Source organism: Ovis canadensis, chromosome 3, assembly GCF_042477335.2.
Source record: "Ovis canadensis isolate MfBH-ARS-UI-01 breed Bighorn chromosome 3, ARS-UI_OviCan_v2, whole genome shotgun sequence".
NCBI classification, from domain to species: Eukaryota; Metazoa; Chordata; class Mammalia; order Artiodactyla; family Bovidae; genus Ovis; species Ovis canadensis.
In genome coordinates this window covers 26576169-26592318 of record NC_091247.1, presented here as the reverse complement: position 1 = coordinate 26592318, position 16150 = coordinate 26576169, and the positions used below count along the sequence as shown (strand labels likewise).

The 16150-nt window shown below is 41.3% G+C and overlaps 1 protein-coding gene across 1 annotated transcript; it reads left to right on the top strand.

The window, feature by feature from the left end:
- The first annotated feature begins 438 nt into the window (after positions 1–438).
- On the top strand, positions 439–15267 carry NT5C1B (5'-nucleotidase, cytosolic IB). The gene is made up of 9 exons (XM_069580249.1): positions 439–471; positions 2508–2597; positions 3731–3868; positions 5596–6075; positions 6366–6533; positions 7617–7746; positions 9178–9300; positions 9706–9890; positions 14944–15267. Exons 1-9 carry the CDS (start codon positions 439–441, stop codon positions 15265–15267), a joined length of 1671 nt encoding a protein of 556 aa, XP_069436350.1.
- The last annotated feature ends 883 nt before the right edge of the window (positions 15268–16150 follow it).

The following is a 16150-nucleotide window of genomic DNA, read 5'->3' as shown; positions in this document are numbered from 1 at the left end:
AAAGTTCTCCAAAGTCTGTCAGGATAAATAATAAGAAATGATCAGGCCCACAAATGAGTCTGCCATTCATTTTGGAAGTACCAGAAAATGTACAGCCACAAATGGGATTGATAAGATGAGTAACTTAGAAATATTAGGCTTAAAAAGAAGGAAACAGTAACGCTGATGATGCTACATATTAAACATTTGAACATTGGTTAGACGTTGATTCATAAAAACCCAGACAATGGTTATGAATGGATGCACTCAAATAAATACTATTTCTTTTTTTAAAACGTCACATATTCACAGAGTCAGCTGGTTACTATGGAATCACATGTGATGTCATAAATTTGACATTCTAAATGCAAACCTAAACTGAGCAACAGAAACAACAGGAAATGGAGCTGGGGAGAAGAAAACCTACATAACAACAAAAGAATATCAGTAGTTAGAGAAATGAGTCAAACATCTCTGAAACAGAAAAAGAAGGTCAGTGAATTGAATATCCTAGAATCTTGCCAAAGAACTGAGGAAACATAGATGTCAGCCCATCATTTGCTCTGGGGCACTGCTTTGCAGCAATCAAATTTCAGAGGATGGCCACACATAGAGACAAAAGGAGAAGTAAAGAACATGGAGAGTGGAGGAAAAGGAGATGAAAGCATGTGGTATAAGTCCATCCGATAATCAGCATTCATTGAGCAGATGCTCATATGCTAGTGGTAAGAGGTGAAACACAGTTGCTATCTTTGAAGAATGCACAGCCTAGTAGGAAAGAGCATACATAAACAAAGTACAATTTGGTGCTCAGTAAAGTATGTACAAAAGACACAGGCAACAGGGAGGAATGTTTAACACTGGGAACTTCTCCCAGGTCATGCTGAGCTTAGCTTTGAAGAACACTGAGGGGGAAAAGGCGGTTTTAAGAAAATAAGGGTGGTATACAGACAAACACAAGTCATTTGGCATAAATAAAATATAGATAAAATGTAGAGTGGAGGGTATACAAGTTAGAGGTAGACAGGATACAGCATGAGTCTCTTGTCTCTCTAAGCGAATGAAGAGTGCACTTGAAAATAAAGCATCAGTAGATTTATATTTTATAAATATCATGAATAAATCGAGTAGATAGACCTAGAAGTTGAGAGGATTTGAGGCCGTGAAATCTGGTTAAGAGCTGTATTTTAAGATTACATGTCCATAATGATCTAAAGGCCTAGAACAAGGCAATGGTAAAAGAAACGGAGAAGAGGGACTGGATTAAAATATCTTTTGGAGTTAGAAGTGGCAGGATTTTATGGTGGTGGTGGTGGTGGTGGTGTGTGTGTATTTGGGGGCACAGTGACAAAAAGATTTTAGGATTAGTTCTAGGACTGCACAGCTATGCCATTCTCTTCAGACACAGACTCAATCACTCAACCTGAAATTTTCATGAGTGCAAGATGCAGAGCATAAAGAGACTAACAGACTGCCCTTGAACACCTCAATTTATGCTGGAAGTTGAGCTCCTTAAACAGATAAATAATATTAATCTTGACTGCATTATAGTTACTGAATTGGCAGGAAGCAATAGAAATACTGGTCTAGTAAAATAGTATTTTCTTCCATTGAAAATGAAAAAAAAAAAATTGAATAGATGTCCATGAAATGAGTTATCTTCTTGTGTTTCCCTGCATGGCCTTCCCTGTTAGTTTATTGATAAGAAACCTCTTTTCACTCTTGATGCTATGAATAGTTAGATGATATGGATAGAATACATGCCTGTTGATTGATTTCTACAGGATTAAGGTCTTTGATTTTAAAAATATATTATTGATGAGGCACAGATCTACAGAAAATTGGTTTATGGGGAAAAAAAAAAGAGAAGTTTCAATTCTACATGGCAAATAAAAAAGTTCCATAAGCAGCAAACTTCTGAGTAATGGGGAAAAAACTGTTCTGTGTGAGCAACTCCACATTTAATTCCAAGCGGTACTGACCTCTGGGAAATTCACCCAAAGCATTTCCCCCACTATCATTTCTCAAATGATAAACGCTTCATGTCTCAAAATCTATTGGGCTTTCTTGGGGGCTCAGTCGGTAAAAAATCCATCTGAAATGCAGGAGAACGCCTGTAAAGCAGGAGCCCCAGGTTCAGTCTCTGGGTCAGGAAGATGCCCTGGAGAAGGAAATGGCAACTCACTCCAGTATTTCTTGCCTGGGAAATCCCATGGACAGAGAAGCCTGGTGGGCTACAGTCCATGGGGTCACAAGAGTCAGACACAACTTAGCACCTAAACTACCACCACCTCAAATCTATACATCAACAAATTTCTATATTAAAAATTTGTTCGTATGGTTCTCTGATATGTATTCTTTTTACTCATGCTTGTTAGAACAGGGGAAAAAATATCTAAAATTTATATTTTTTGATAATGGCAAAGAGACAAATTCTAATTCTTATTTATCCTTTCATTCCCCATACCCAAGGTTTCTAATGTCCCTGAGGTAAAAAATTAATAAACATTCTTTGTTTCCGTATTAAGAATGAGACTGGATCGAGGTACTCAAAAGACAGCCTAGAAGGAGACAAATCTAGAAAGGATTCCGAGAAATCAGTTCGTCTGACCACTCAGGTGAGCTGACCTCTTTAGAGATGGTGAGAGAATTAAAGAGTAGACAGCATAACAAAAAATATTAGGGGGCAGTGGAGTTTGGGGAGAAAAGACCGAGCTATCAAGATGTGCATTAAGGGATACTTAATGCCTTTGTGGAGAGGTCAAGAAAAACCTAAAAGAAACTAGCTGGTCCCTGCCTCCCAATCCAGCCCACATCCCAGTGTTCATGCAGAACAAGCGGTGTAGAAACCTCTGCTCAGCCTAAGGGAAGAGACTGGTCTACGTTCAAATCAGGGAGGGCAGGGGAGTCTGGCCATCACATTGACCATTTTCTGCACCATCTTTCAGATGAGGCGTGCAGTCATACCGAATCACTCGCTGAGATGTTGCTCCATGAGGGGTCACCCATCGTGTAGACGCTGCCTTTGTGCAGCTGAGGGAAAAGTACTTCTTAGCCCCTGCCGCACAATACGTATTTATATTCACATGTGCCTGTTGTGGGAGCAGGGCCGGCAGATCACGATGATCAGGGTGAGCAGAGATCAAACTATTGATTTTGGAGGGGAGCCGCAGGCAACCTGGGTGAGGGGAAGGATACGGGAATAGAAATGTCCACTTGACTCTCCATGGTCTCCTCCATCCTGTTCCTCCCAAAGGGAGTGTTAGAGGGCGCTATGCCTTCCCCTGCAGCTGCCTGGAGCCCTGCTGCAGCCTTGACCAGGTATCAGCTGCTTTCATCTTTGCAGTCTGGTCAAAAATGCTGGAGATGTCTTTTCAGCATCTGCTAAGAGGCTTATCCTTAAGGAAAGAAGTGGGGAAAAGGAAGGAAGAATGCTCAACTCTACTAAGCTTTGCATAAGACTCTTAGAGTCACAGGTGAAAAAACATGAGATATCAGATTTGCTTCTTGGTTTTGGATGCCCTTCCAGGTAGATTCCCACTTCATGGATCCTCACAGAAGTTAGGATTCAATCAGAGCTAGAAAAATACACAAGGGATAAGGCTGAATTACAGGTTATAGAGGGCAGGGACCTTCTCACTAAGCACTGCCATATTTAGCTTGACATGGCTATTTCATCAGCACATGTGTGGAAAGACAGGGGGTGGGGAGGTGGGGTATTACACTTCTGGGTCTCTTCTCTCCTCAAAAGGGATCACAAGAATTAACTTTGCCGAAGTCAGACTCTCGAGGGTACGTAGTGCGAAATCAGTGGTCTCGAACTTCACGGAGCCCATCCACCAGACCTCCATCAGCAGAGGAGTCCAGAAGCAAGAACACCAGTCTTAAGGTAGAGATGGGCACGAAAGGGAAGAGCACATTGCAGAATAATAGTAATAATAACAATAATGTGCATTGATACTTCCTATGTGCCAGGCCCTGTTCTGTGTATCTTATATCTTTCAGCTAATGAGTGTCACAAACTCCCACCCCCACTAATCCCCAGCATAAGGAAACTGAAGATTTCTCACTAGTAATGCCCACAGAACTAGATCAAAACCTAGAGTCTCTAAGTCTCTAAATGGCTCCCTGAATGATTAAACTCCATGGTTTCTCCTTCCTTACTTCACACATTTAAAAACTATTCATTGAGTACTCAAGACGCAGAAGAGGGGGTGAAAAGGTCAACAAAGGAGATAAATTGTTGAAGAATACTAGGTTGTGTGACGCTGTGAGCCCTTAACTAGGCCTAGTCACACAAAAGAAAAAGTCTGCCGTGAGATTAAGTTTTTGAATGCAGAGGGTGACCCGGTCCCAGGCACTGGGAGAAACAATCTGTCTGTCTCTGTGAGGACTGGCTCAATAATTTAACCAAGAAAATCCCATTGACGGAGGAGCCTGGTAGGCTACTGTCTATGGGATCACAAAGAGTCGGACACGACTGGGTGACTTCACTCACTCATGCCTTTGGAAACTTGTGAAACAGTCACAAAAGCTGGAATGATATATGGATGCTTAATAATCTCTCGTACACCTTAGTGAAAGAGTCCTTTCTCTAGAAAGATTGCTTCCAGTTTAGGAAGATAATTCTCTCCAGTTGAACTTCCCTGGCACAAGAAACTCTGAAGGGGAGTCACTTGATTCTCTAGCCTGCCGACCTTCCCAGCATTCACTGCTTTAACCACAGGGGGCAAAGGTGGAGACACATGCCCTGAGATGCTTTATAGTGCCTTCAGTGGTGGGGACTTCTGGTCCAGCCACTCACTGAGTTAACTGGAAGTGGCAGGTGGAGACAGGGCCACGCAAGTTCCCTTACTCAAGCCCTCTGTCCTACCTGGAGGTCTCTGACTAAGCAGTTGTATGTGAACAAAGTGACAGAACATTGCGAAGTGTGTGCCAGCGATGTAGGAGCAAGGAAAAGGACCTCCACCCTGTCTATCACAAAAGGAAATGAACAAAGAAAGTGAGAGGTGCTGACCGGGCAGCTGGGGAAAATGAGAGCTGTCTTTGTGTTCACATAACAGAAATGTCTAATATTTGGAGCCCCTTAAGCCCTATTTAAGGGCTTCCCTCATAGCTCAGTTGGTAAAGAATCTGCCTGCAATGCAGGAGACCCAGGTTTGATTCCTGGGTCAGGAAGATCCCCTGGAGAAGGAAATGGCAGCCCACTCCAGTATTCTTACCTGGAGAATCCCTAGAGGAGCCTGGCAGGCTACAGTCCATAGGGTAGTAAGAATCGGACATGACTTAGCAACTAAATTACTACTGCTGCTGCTGCTGCTGCTGCTGCTGCTGCTGCTGCTAAGTTGCTTCAGTCGTGTCCGACTCTGTGCGACCCCATAGACGACAACCCACCAATCTCCCCCGTCCCTGGGATTCTCCAGGCAAGAACACTGGAGTGGGTTGCCATTTCTTTCTCCTAAGCCCTATTTAAAAGGCGCCGAGATGAACCAGGATCCACGTAAGAGCTAGGAATGGAACAGAAAGAAGGGACAGCTCCTTGACGCCAGCTGGGCAGAGAGGAGTACAGGGCCCCTAAGCAAACATGGAACCCAGAGGCCCACTTTCTTGTTCCAGCTCCCCAGTAGCTCCACGACCTCCCGGACTTCATCCACCTCTCCTAGCCATCGAGAGGAGTCGCCAAAGCAGCTGTCGGCACAGCCCTCGCCACCCACGCAAAACATGCCGCTCGACTCACGGTCTTCCATGTCCCCGGAGGCCCAGCTGCAGACCACGTCCCGGCGCACCACCAAGACTGAGAATCCTGACACCTGGTCTCACAGCACTGGGCGGGAGATGCGCGAGAGCCGGGATAAGAGAGACTCCCGGGACTCGCGCGACTCCAGGGACACGCACCAGCGGGAATACTCGCGCACGCCTCCCTCCGAATGGAAATCCTATACTCAGCGCAGGATGCTCTACCCCTCTCAGATGGACCACGACTGTGTGTCCGACCTGGCCAGAAAACGAGAGGAAGAGGAGGACGAGGACGAGGCCTACTGGGCGTCTGTGAGAACACTGTACGAGAAGACACCCAACTGCTCGCGCCCCAGGCCGGTGAGCAGGGCCCGCCTCCCCTGGGCACCCGGGTTTACCCCCACGCAGCCCAGCCCTGAGGCCTGGCTCCTCTCCGTGGTGCAGGGAAGCTCGCGAAGGCCACTGCTTCTCCTCCCTAAACCTCCCCCTCTGCCCTGGAGACTCCAGGATCCCATTCTTGGCTGTCTCCAGCATCCCAGTCCTCCAAGCCAGGACCACCTATTTGCTTCCCACTCTACCCTGGCATGAGCTCTATTCCTGACCCCTTTGTATCTGTGTGACTGTCCTCCTGTTGGTGCCCCTCTCTGCAGCCCAAACCGAAGCATGCCATCACCGTTGCTGTGTCATCCGGGGCACTCTTCAACATGATGGATAGCAGGAAAATCTATGATGAAGAGGGTCTGGAGAAATACATGGAGTATCAGCTTATGAACGAGAATGTTGTCTTGACCCCAGGGCCGGCCTTCCGCTTTGTCAAGGTACTCGGCAAAGCTGTCTCTGGCCCTCCAGGACTCTAGAGGGCAGGCAAGGACCCATGCCAACCCTCAGGATCTCATCCAGTTTTCCCTATCATTCCTAGCCCACCCTTGTCATTCTTGCCATTTGCAAGTTGACCCTAGGGCACTTTTTATTTTCAAAGAAACTTCAACACTGTTGAGGGAGGGACTGCAGCCCGGGATTTGGAACTCTGAGTCCAAATCCTGAGATTTGTAACAGAAACGATCATTCCCTCCACAGAAGGAGCAATAACCAGAAGCAATAATGAGTTTACAATTCCAAGTAGTAGAAATGAAACACCCCATTCAAATAAGCTGAAATTCACATTAGCTTCTCCTGCCCAAACCCAGCACATTAAAAAAGTCAAGATGCTCTTGGTACATAGGGGCATGATTTTAATAGAGAAAGTAATCTTGGAATTTACACTGAAATGTGTAGCACTTCTAGCTCTGATCCCCTATACAGCTTATACAAATATGATACAATAACATCATAACCAGGCAGAAACAAATGACACCTCCACTAGTTGTAAGTAGAAAGTAGTTATGGAGCATAGTGGAATCACTGCAGGAAACCACAATCCTATTCTAAAGACTCACATTTAAAAAATAGACAAAATGCTCACTTTGGCGGCACTTGTGCTAACATTGGAATGACCATTAACATGGCCCCTGTGCAAGGATAGCATGAGAACTCTTGAAGCAGCCTGTATGTTTCACAATAAAAAATAATCATCAGATGACCAAAAAAGGCAGGTTTTATGAATCAAAAACAGAAATAGACAAACCCTAAAAGGGTTAGCCTGATCCTATGTCTACCTCACAGAAATAATTCTAGCAAACCAAAACATCACCCATCTTTCAATAAACATTCGCTGAGGTCCTTTGTAGGAGAGGCTGAAAATACTGAAATGAATGGCATAACCCTGCCTTAAAGGAAGCACAATCTCTCAGAGAAGAGCCTTTGGAGCTTGAATTGGACACCTAAGGCATCTGTTCCCTCCAGACCCCCGATGCCCACCTTGCCTGGCCCTCCTCACACACATTCGTGTTTGTAACCTTCAGGCACTGCAGCATGTCAACTGTAGACTCCGTGAGCTGTATCCTGACGAACAGGACTTATTTGATATTGTACTGATGACTAATAACCATGCCCAAGTGGGAGTGCGACTTATAAACAGCGTCAATCACTACGGTAAGTAAAATAAATACCGTGTGGAGAAACAGCTTGCTGCTCTAGAAGAGAGAAGCCATGTTATTTTGCTCGCCGTGGCCTAACTAATGCAGCCTCTTTGATACTGACACCCCCTTCTGCGTGAGAATGTTTATTTGCCTATGTCAGAACAAGAGAGGCCATGTTCATTTTTAACTTCAGCCCAGTCGGGCCCAAAGCTCTGGACTTAACTTGTCAAGTGTGAATTTCAAAGTCTTAATCCCAGGTCCTGCAATATATTTCTCTGTTTTATGTTTTCCACTTCTGAACTTGACTTCAAGGAGCCGTCAACCTAGGGCTTTCTCTGTGTGATCAGACTTCTTGCTCACCACAGATGCATGTTAAAGGTTTTAAGGTTTTTACCTTTCCTTTCCACTCTTAACATCTGACTCTCCCCAGCTGCTTGCCCCATACATCAAATTCATACCTATGCCAGCAAAACTGTCTTTATTCCTTTACGGGGAAAATTTGTTTGACACTATTCTCTTCGTGACATCTCCATCAGTGTGTTAGAGAGTTTCAAGGGAGGTCCCCATTTTTCCTCTTATGAATTTGCCTGACTTATGTGGAGACCTTTAGCCTATTTGCTAAGTGACATATCCAGTCTTACGGATATGTCCAAGCAAAAATAAGATTTAAATTTGGCAAAGTGGTTATCCTTCAATTAAAAATAAATAAGTTTAATTTAAAAATATTTTTATCACTAAATATAAAATTACTTTCTAGACAGTCTGTACTAATTCATACTTTCATCCATAGTGTATGTAAGTGCCTATTTTACAGACTTCTCACCAGCATCTAGTGTTTTTTTAAAAACTGTTGTTGATTCAGAAGGCATTTAAAGGTCTATTAATTTTTAGTCTGATAATGACCTCATTTAAAATTTCAAGTCAAGGGAGACAATTTCAGACCTTTTGTTCTTCAGTTTTAGGGAAATAGTTTAAATCCTATCACTACTGGCTATTGCATTGTATTGTTACTAAGAAAATACAGAAATGGTATTTAAAAATAGAGCCACATTTCAACTGGCCCTCTCATCAAGTGAGGATGCTATAGCTGAAGTAAAGGTGCACTGTTCTAGCCTAGACAAGAGTCAATGTTTTCTAGTGGGCTTAAACAAGTATTTATGTCTCAGTCTCCTTTTCTATAATGAGGATAATAATGCCTGCCATAACAGCTGTTTTGACAGTAAACTGGCATGGCCTATCTGGATATACTTCATAAATAATCATGCACCAGACATACCTACTATTATATAAAATAGCTGAGACATTTTTCAATGTTGGTACTCTGAACGTAATTCTAAAATTTCTTTAGCACTCAGTTATTCTGAAGGCAGCTTTCATTTGCATTTCCAGTAAGCATGCTGTCTTTAGTCTCTGCCATAACAAAGTCTTTCTTGCCTGATAATAGGATTACTAATTGACCGCTTCTGTCTAACTGGAGGAAAAAGCCCCATTGGCTATTTGAAGGCATATCTTACCAACTTGTATGTTTCTGCGGATTCTGAAAAAGTACTAGAAGCAATACAAGAAGGTATTCCTTGTTTTTTTCTTTCTCATTAATAAGGAAGTCTCACTAGTGTTTCACTGGGCTTCAATGATTGTGTTGTTTACATCATTGTCATTGGATTTTCTGCTAAGATGTTTCCACAAGTGGCAGCCCTTAAGGTTGTCTTTTAGAGCTTTGACCTTCCTTGAGGCGGACATCTTCAGTGATTGTCCTATACCGATTTTACACTCTCCCATCCCTTATAGCAACAGAGGCAGCTCAAAGACAGCTCGTTTGAGATGTGTGGTTGTGAAGAGGAGTTGAGTTGTCAGGTAATAGCCAGAGAGGAAATTCAAGGTCTGGGAGGACTGTTCTTTTTTTGTTTTAAATAGTAGATACTAAAACTCATGGTCCTAAGAAGACTATTTATTAATTTCAATGGTCTGCCAGGGATTGCCTCTGCAACAATGTATGACAGCGCCAAGGACGTGGCTTACTGTGACACACAGCTCCGTGTGGTCTTTGATGGGGACGCCGTCCTCTTTTGTGAGGAGCCTGAACATGGTACCAAGGATCATGGGCCAGACAAATGCTTCCAACACGAAGCCATAGCAGACAATAAGCCTCTTGGTCAGGTAGGTTCAGTGAAAGCTACTTAATTTTGATCTATTTTCCAACATATAGATATAATTATTTCTTCACTGTGATGATTTATGAATTTTTTAAGGCACTTTTCACTTCTTATCCTTTGTAGCTTTCTCTCTTTCTTTCATGAACTCCTCATTTTAAAGTATCTGCTGCCAACTTTTTTTTTAATTTTAGTGTTCTTTTATCCTTTTGGAAATATTTCTATCCTCTTCTCATGATAAAGAGTTCATCTCCTCCAAATTATAAGTAAAGAGAGGTAATACAGCTTACCAATTAGCCAATTCTACATAATAAGTTCTCAAAATAGTAAGATCATTTCCAGCCAGTCGGTAAACTTGTTGAACCTCTCATCCACGACCTCAAACTCCATGAAGGCATAACATGATTGGGAAAAATCTGCAAAACTGATAGTTTGAATGCAGTCAAATAATGAGCCTCAAACAAGTGCAAACTATGAACAATGAATCAAACTGAAATTAAAATGTTAGATTTGCGGAAATCAATCCATGAATTGAAGTGTTAAAGTTGTGGTCCAAAATAAACAAAACCTACAACTTTGGAACCAAAGGAGATCTGAATATCAAAATTTTCTCCAAACTGAATAGGAAACAATAGATCATTCAGGTTTAAGCTGTGAATCTTACCAAGACCTTTTTTTTATTGGCATTTTTTTCTCAGTTCTTCTTGAACTTAAGATGTACTTAAATATTGTTAGTTTTCTTACATTTATAAAACTATGAAGAGACTAGTTGAAAGCTGAATGTTTTACTAATTTACCACACATTACAGCTCAAGTGATATTTAATTTCTATGTGTTCATGTGTGTGTTTAACTTCATAGTCTCTTCCTAAATAGCTTGTTTAGAAGTCTTGAGCTCATGTCAAGAAGTTGTTCAGTGTTAACAAAATTTACTAATAAGAGGAATACCCTTTGTTATAATTGATATGCCTGCTTTGCTGAAATTTAGAGCCAATTGTATATTAGCCTTTAAATATTATTAAAATGTACAAGATCTCTAAAAGATAGCATTTAAAAATTCTGAAAATAATTATTTCAAGATAATCTTAAAACACCATTTTCCTCATCTCAGAGAAATAATAAAACTTTCTTTTAGATTCTGTACTTATCAGTTCCTTTTTTCCATATTTTAAATCATTTTTCCCATTAAACAATTGTGAAGCTCAACACTAGTTATTGGAAAAATACCCAATTAATTTTATTAAGCATACTTGTTTCCATAATATGGTCCTTCTGACGGTGGAAAAATATGCTACTTTTCACATAGAAAGGGTAGCTCTTCTATGAAGACCAGACTTTGCCAGATGTTTCCACTGATGGGAAAGAAGTTATGAGGTATGGTTCCTAGCCATGACTTTCAGTGATGTTGGCCATGGGGCTTGTGGTTTGGTCATAACAATGTTCAATTGTCTCAAATGGAGGAGATCTGAGAGTCACCAGCAAATGGGACAGCTGGACAGGATTAATTTATCCACTCTCATTGTCTCCCGATTTGATATCTGTCTCATTTTGCCATTCTAGAATAGTGATCTCTGTGTATGTGTGTGTGTGTGTGTGTGCATGCGCACATGGGTGTGTATGTGTCTATGTGTGTTTTAATCAGAGTTGTTGAGGTGTACTTCATATATAGTATAATTCATCATTTTTAGTGCGTGGTTCTGAGAGTTTTGGCAAACATACGCGTACAGACACGAAACCATGATCAAACTCAAAATACTAACAAAATTCACTTGTGTTTCTTTGTAAGTCATTGTACTCCCTCTCTTTAGGATCTGTCAACCACTAATCTGATTTCTGTCCCTAATGTTTTGCCTCTTCAGGTATCATATAAATGGAGCCCCAAAGGATGCAGTCTTTTGAATTTGACTTATTTTACTTCAAATGGTGCATTTAAGATTCATTTATGTCATTCGTGTATCAGTAGCGCATTCCTTTTTGGGCTGAGTACTAGCCTGTTCTACGGAGAAGGCAATGGCAACCCACTCCAGTACTCTTGCCTGGAAAATCCCAGGGACGGAGAAGCCTGGTAGACCGTAGTTCATGGTGTCACTAAGAATCGGACATGACTGTGCGACTTTGCTTTCACATTTCACTTTCCTGCATTGGGGAAGGAAATGGCAACCCACTCCAGTTTTCTTGCCTGGAGAATCCCAGGGACTGGGGAGCCCAGTGGGCTGCTGTTTATGGGGTCTCACAGAGTCAGACACGACTAAAGTGACTTAGCAGCAGCAGAGGCAGCCTGTTCTATGGATGGACCATATGTTTTTAGCAGTTTACCTACTGGAGAATATTTAGGTCATTTCCAGTTTGGGACATTTATAAATAAAGCTACTTTAAGCATTTTCACACAGGATTCTGTGTAACATAAAATCTCATTTCTCATAGGTAAATGCCTTGGAGTAAGATTTCTAGGTCACAGGATAAATCTATGTTTAACTTTAAGGAAACTATTTTCCAAAATGGTCATACCACTTTGCATTTCCATGAGAGATCTTTTTCTCTGCATCCTTGCCAGTATTTGGTGATGTCAGTTGTTTTTCATCTATTTGTTTTAAGCTGTTCAGTGGTTACATAATAGTGATTATTAATTTGTGATTTTAATTTGCATTATTCTAATGACAAACGATACTACACTTGATCGGAAAGTGGAGAGTGAAAAAGTTGGCTTAAAGCTGAACATTCAAAAAACAAAGACCATGGCATCTGGTCCCATCACTTCATGGGAAATAGATGGGGAAACAGTGGAAACAGTGTCAGACTTTATATTTGGGGGGCTCCAAAATCACTGCTGATGGTGACGGCAGCCATGAAGTTAAAAGACACTAACTCCTTGGAAGAAAAGTTATAACCAACCTAGACAGCATGTTGAAAAGCAGAGACATTACTTTGCCAACAAAGGATCGTCTAGTCAAGGCTATAGTTTTTCCAGTGGTCATGTATGCATGTGAGAGTTGGACTGTGAAGAAAGCTGAGCACTGAAGAGTTGATGCTTTTGAACTGTGGTGTTCGAGAAGACTCTTGAGAATCCCTTGGACTGCAAGGAGATCCAACCAGTCCATTCTGAAGGAGATCAGTCCTGGGTGTTCTTTGGAAGGAATGATGCTAAAGTTGAAACTCCAGTACTTTGGCCACCTCGTGTGAAGAGTTGACTCATTGGAAAAGACTCTGATGCTGGGAGGGATTGGGGGCAGGAGGAGAAGGGGGCAACAGAGAATGAGATGGCTGGATGGCATCACCGACTCGATGGACGTGAGTCTGAGTGAACTCCGGGAGTTGGTGATGGACAGCAACGCCTGGCGTGCTGTGATTCATGGGGTCGCAAAGACTCGGACATGACTGAGTGACTGAACTGAACTGAACTGAATGATAAATGATATTGAACATTTTATTAAGTGCTTATTTGCCATTATATGTATTCTTTGGCAAAAATTTCTGTTCAGATCTCTTGCTCATGTGAATTGGGTTGTTTTTTATTTTATTATTGAGATCTGAGAGTTCTTTATATATTCTGGGTACAAGTCCTTTATCATATATTTCTTTGCACATATTTTCTCTCAGTCTGTGCTTGTTTTTAATTCTTTAAATATTATTCAGTGTCCTTCAATTAGCAGAAACTTATTTGTTGCTGTTGTTAAGTCACTCAGTGGTGTCCAACTCTTTGAGACCCCATGGACTGTAGCCTGCCCGTCTCTCTGTTCATGAGATTTCCCAAGCAAGAATACTGGAGTGGGTTGCCATTTCCTTCTTCAGAGGATCTTCCTGATTCAGGGATCAAACCTGGGTCTCCTGCACTGTAGGCAAATTCTTTACCACCTGAGCCACCAGGGAAGCCTCGGATTAAAATCTACCATCTTCCTATTTTTTTAATTTGTTTCATCTTTAGTGACTTTAATTTGTTTTTTTCTTTTATTATTTTTGCTTTTTAACTTATCGTACATGGGGGCTTCCCAGGTGACACCAGTGGTAAAGAATCTGCCTGCCAATGCAGGATATATAAGAGACACAGGTTCAATCCCTGGGTTGGGACAATCCCCTGGAGGAGGAAATGGCAACCCATGCCATTATTCTTGCCTGGAGAATCCCACAGACAGGGTAGCCTGGAGGGCTATGGTCCATGGGGTCACAAAGAGTCAGACACGACTGAAGTGACTTAGCACTTGTTGTATATATTGTATGTTTTGGGATTCCTAAAATTGTATAACCATTAATGATTTATTACCCATGTTAGATTTTATAGTAGTTAGCATCAGATATATAATATACAACCTTAATTAATAACAGTCTACTTTCAAATAATATTATGCCACATCATGTATAATGGAAGAAACTTACAATAGTATACGCTTAATTCCTCCCTCCCATGTTTTGTGATACTGTCATACATTTTAATTTCACCTACACTATAAACTCAAGTTTTGTTTTTTAAAATTAAGACTTTATGATTATATCACATAGCAAAATCCAATTCTCTGTCCTGTGCCAGAGGTACGGCTAAAAGTAAGTGTTCAGAAAGGTTGAAGATAAAAGTAAGTGTGAAGTAGGGTATATATAAAGTACAGTACATATAGACAAGATTGGATTCAAACCCTGAAGAAATTGAACAAGATAGAAAAGTACACTTTATATAAATATTAAAATGTACAATTCTACAAAAATAAATAAATTTTAAAAGTAGTGCTTTTGGTTCAGTTCTAAGCTATACTTTAGAGTAAGCCCATTTTCCCATGGATGGTTTATGTCTGTTGCCCTGGTTCAACTTTTTACAGAAGCTTCTTTCACTCTTAAAATATGTGTGTTCAAATAATAAATTATATGGCCATCCTATTTTGTATTCTAAGAATGCAAGGATGGTTCCATACAGGGAAATATAATCACAATAAACGAAGGAGTTTCAGCATTGTATTACTGGCCTATACTTCATGCTTCATGCAGTATTACAAGTTTCTTATAAATATCTGCTTTTTTAGCATTCACTTCCTTTTGCTCCCTGGATGACAGCTGTGACATATGTTCCTTTTGCAGGGTCCCTTGAAAGGCTTTATGGAAGATTTAGGCAGACTGCAAAAGAAGTTTTATGCCAAAGACGAACGGTTATGTTGCCCTATCCGGACCTACCTGGTTACAGCCAGGAGTGCAGCCAGTTCAGGCGCCCGCGTGCTGAAAACCCTTCGCCGCTGGGGTCTAGAGATAGACGAAGCTCTTTTCCTTGCTGGAGCCCCCAAAGGTCCCATTTTGGCAAAGATAAGGCCCCATCTCTTCTTTGATGATCATATGTTCCACATTGAAGGGGCGCAGAAATATGGCACCACCACAACTCATGTACCTTATGGAATTAGTCAAAAGTGAACAATCAGGGCTGGGGAGGAGAAATAAAGCATCGAATCTGGTATTATGGAAACACCCGTGGATCCCTAGGGTAATTAGGTATTTCAGTAGACTAGAGCTCACAACTTTGTTCATTTGGAAAGGTTTTCTCTTGAGTTTTTAAAAACATTTTGAACTCTCAAGTTACCTTTAAGCTACTTCCGTTCAAGCTGTTAATGCTATTGATAACATTGCAACTACCTCTGTGTATAAGTCATACTGGTGACTCTAGAGTAAGTTTAGAACTTGCAAAAGGGCTATGTCAGAAGCCTACTTAGTTTTACATAGCATTTCTCATTTTTGGATGTTGGTAGCTAGAATCATTACCCATCATTGTTATAGAAGAGTGGGTCTTCACAAATGGAAAGAGAGGGGTTAAGTACACCCTGGAAAACTGGAGCTTTTTAGTCTGTGGTCCCTGCCTTTCTGTCAATGCAAAAATGAAAATACCACTCTACCTGCCTGAGTATACCAATTTTGATATTGCTCATTCAGAAATAAAGAAGCTAGTTATTCATACAAGTTACTTTCATCCAAGATAAGTTCCAGACAGAGCATCCTAGAATCTTTGAAGCTTATTCGGTGGGTTCATTGCCTCTGGACTACATGGCTTCATATCTGAAGTCTCTGGCTTTGGTTCTGGCAGGTAGGTCCAATGTTTGTATGAGGAAAGAAGTCTTGGCTACCACTTCAAAATGTGACAGTAAGTGTAGTTTCCTAGGTTCATTGTCATTCTATTGTGATTTTCGTTTACAAAAAAAAAAAAAAAAAAAAGAAGCAGCATTGATTGGTTAGTAATCGTAATCTACTACAATGTTAGAAACAATGAGCTAGTTATTTTCAATGGTTACTTTATTTTTCATCA

Excerpts from the sequence above, each read along its gene's own strand:
- NT5C1B (XM_069580249.1), top strand. The coding sequence starts at position 439 with ATGAGTCAAACATCTCTGAAACAGAAAAAGAAG. Across the intron at positions 2,598-3,730 it reads CAGTTCGTCTGACCACTCAG|GGATCACAAGAATTAACTTT; the intron begins GTGAGCTGACCT and ends TCTCCTCAAAAG. Across the intron at positions 6,534-7,616 it reads CGGCCTTCCGCTTTGTCAAG|GCACTGCAGCATGTCAACTG; the intron begins GTACTCGGCAAA and ends TGTAACCTTCAG.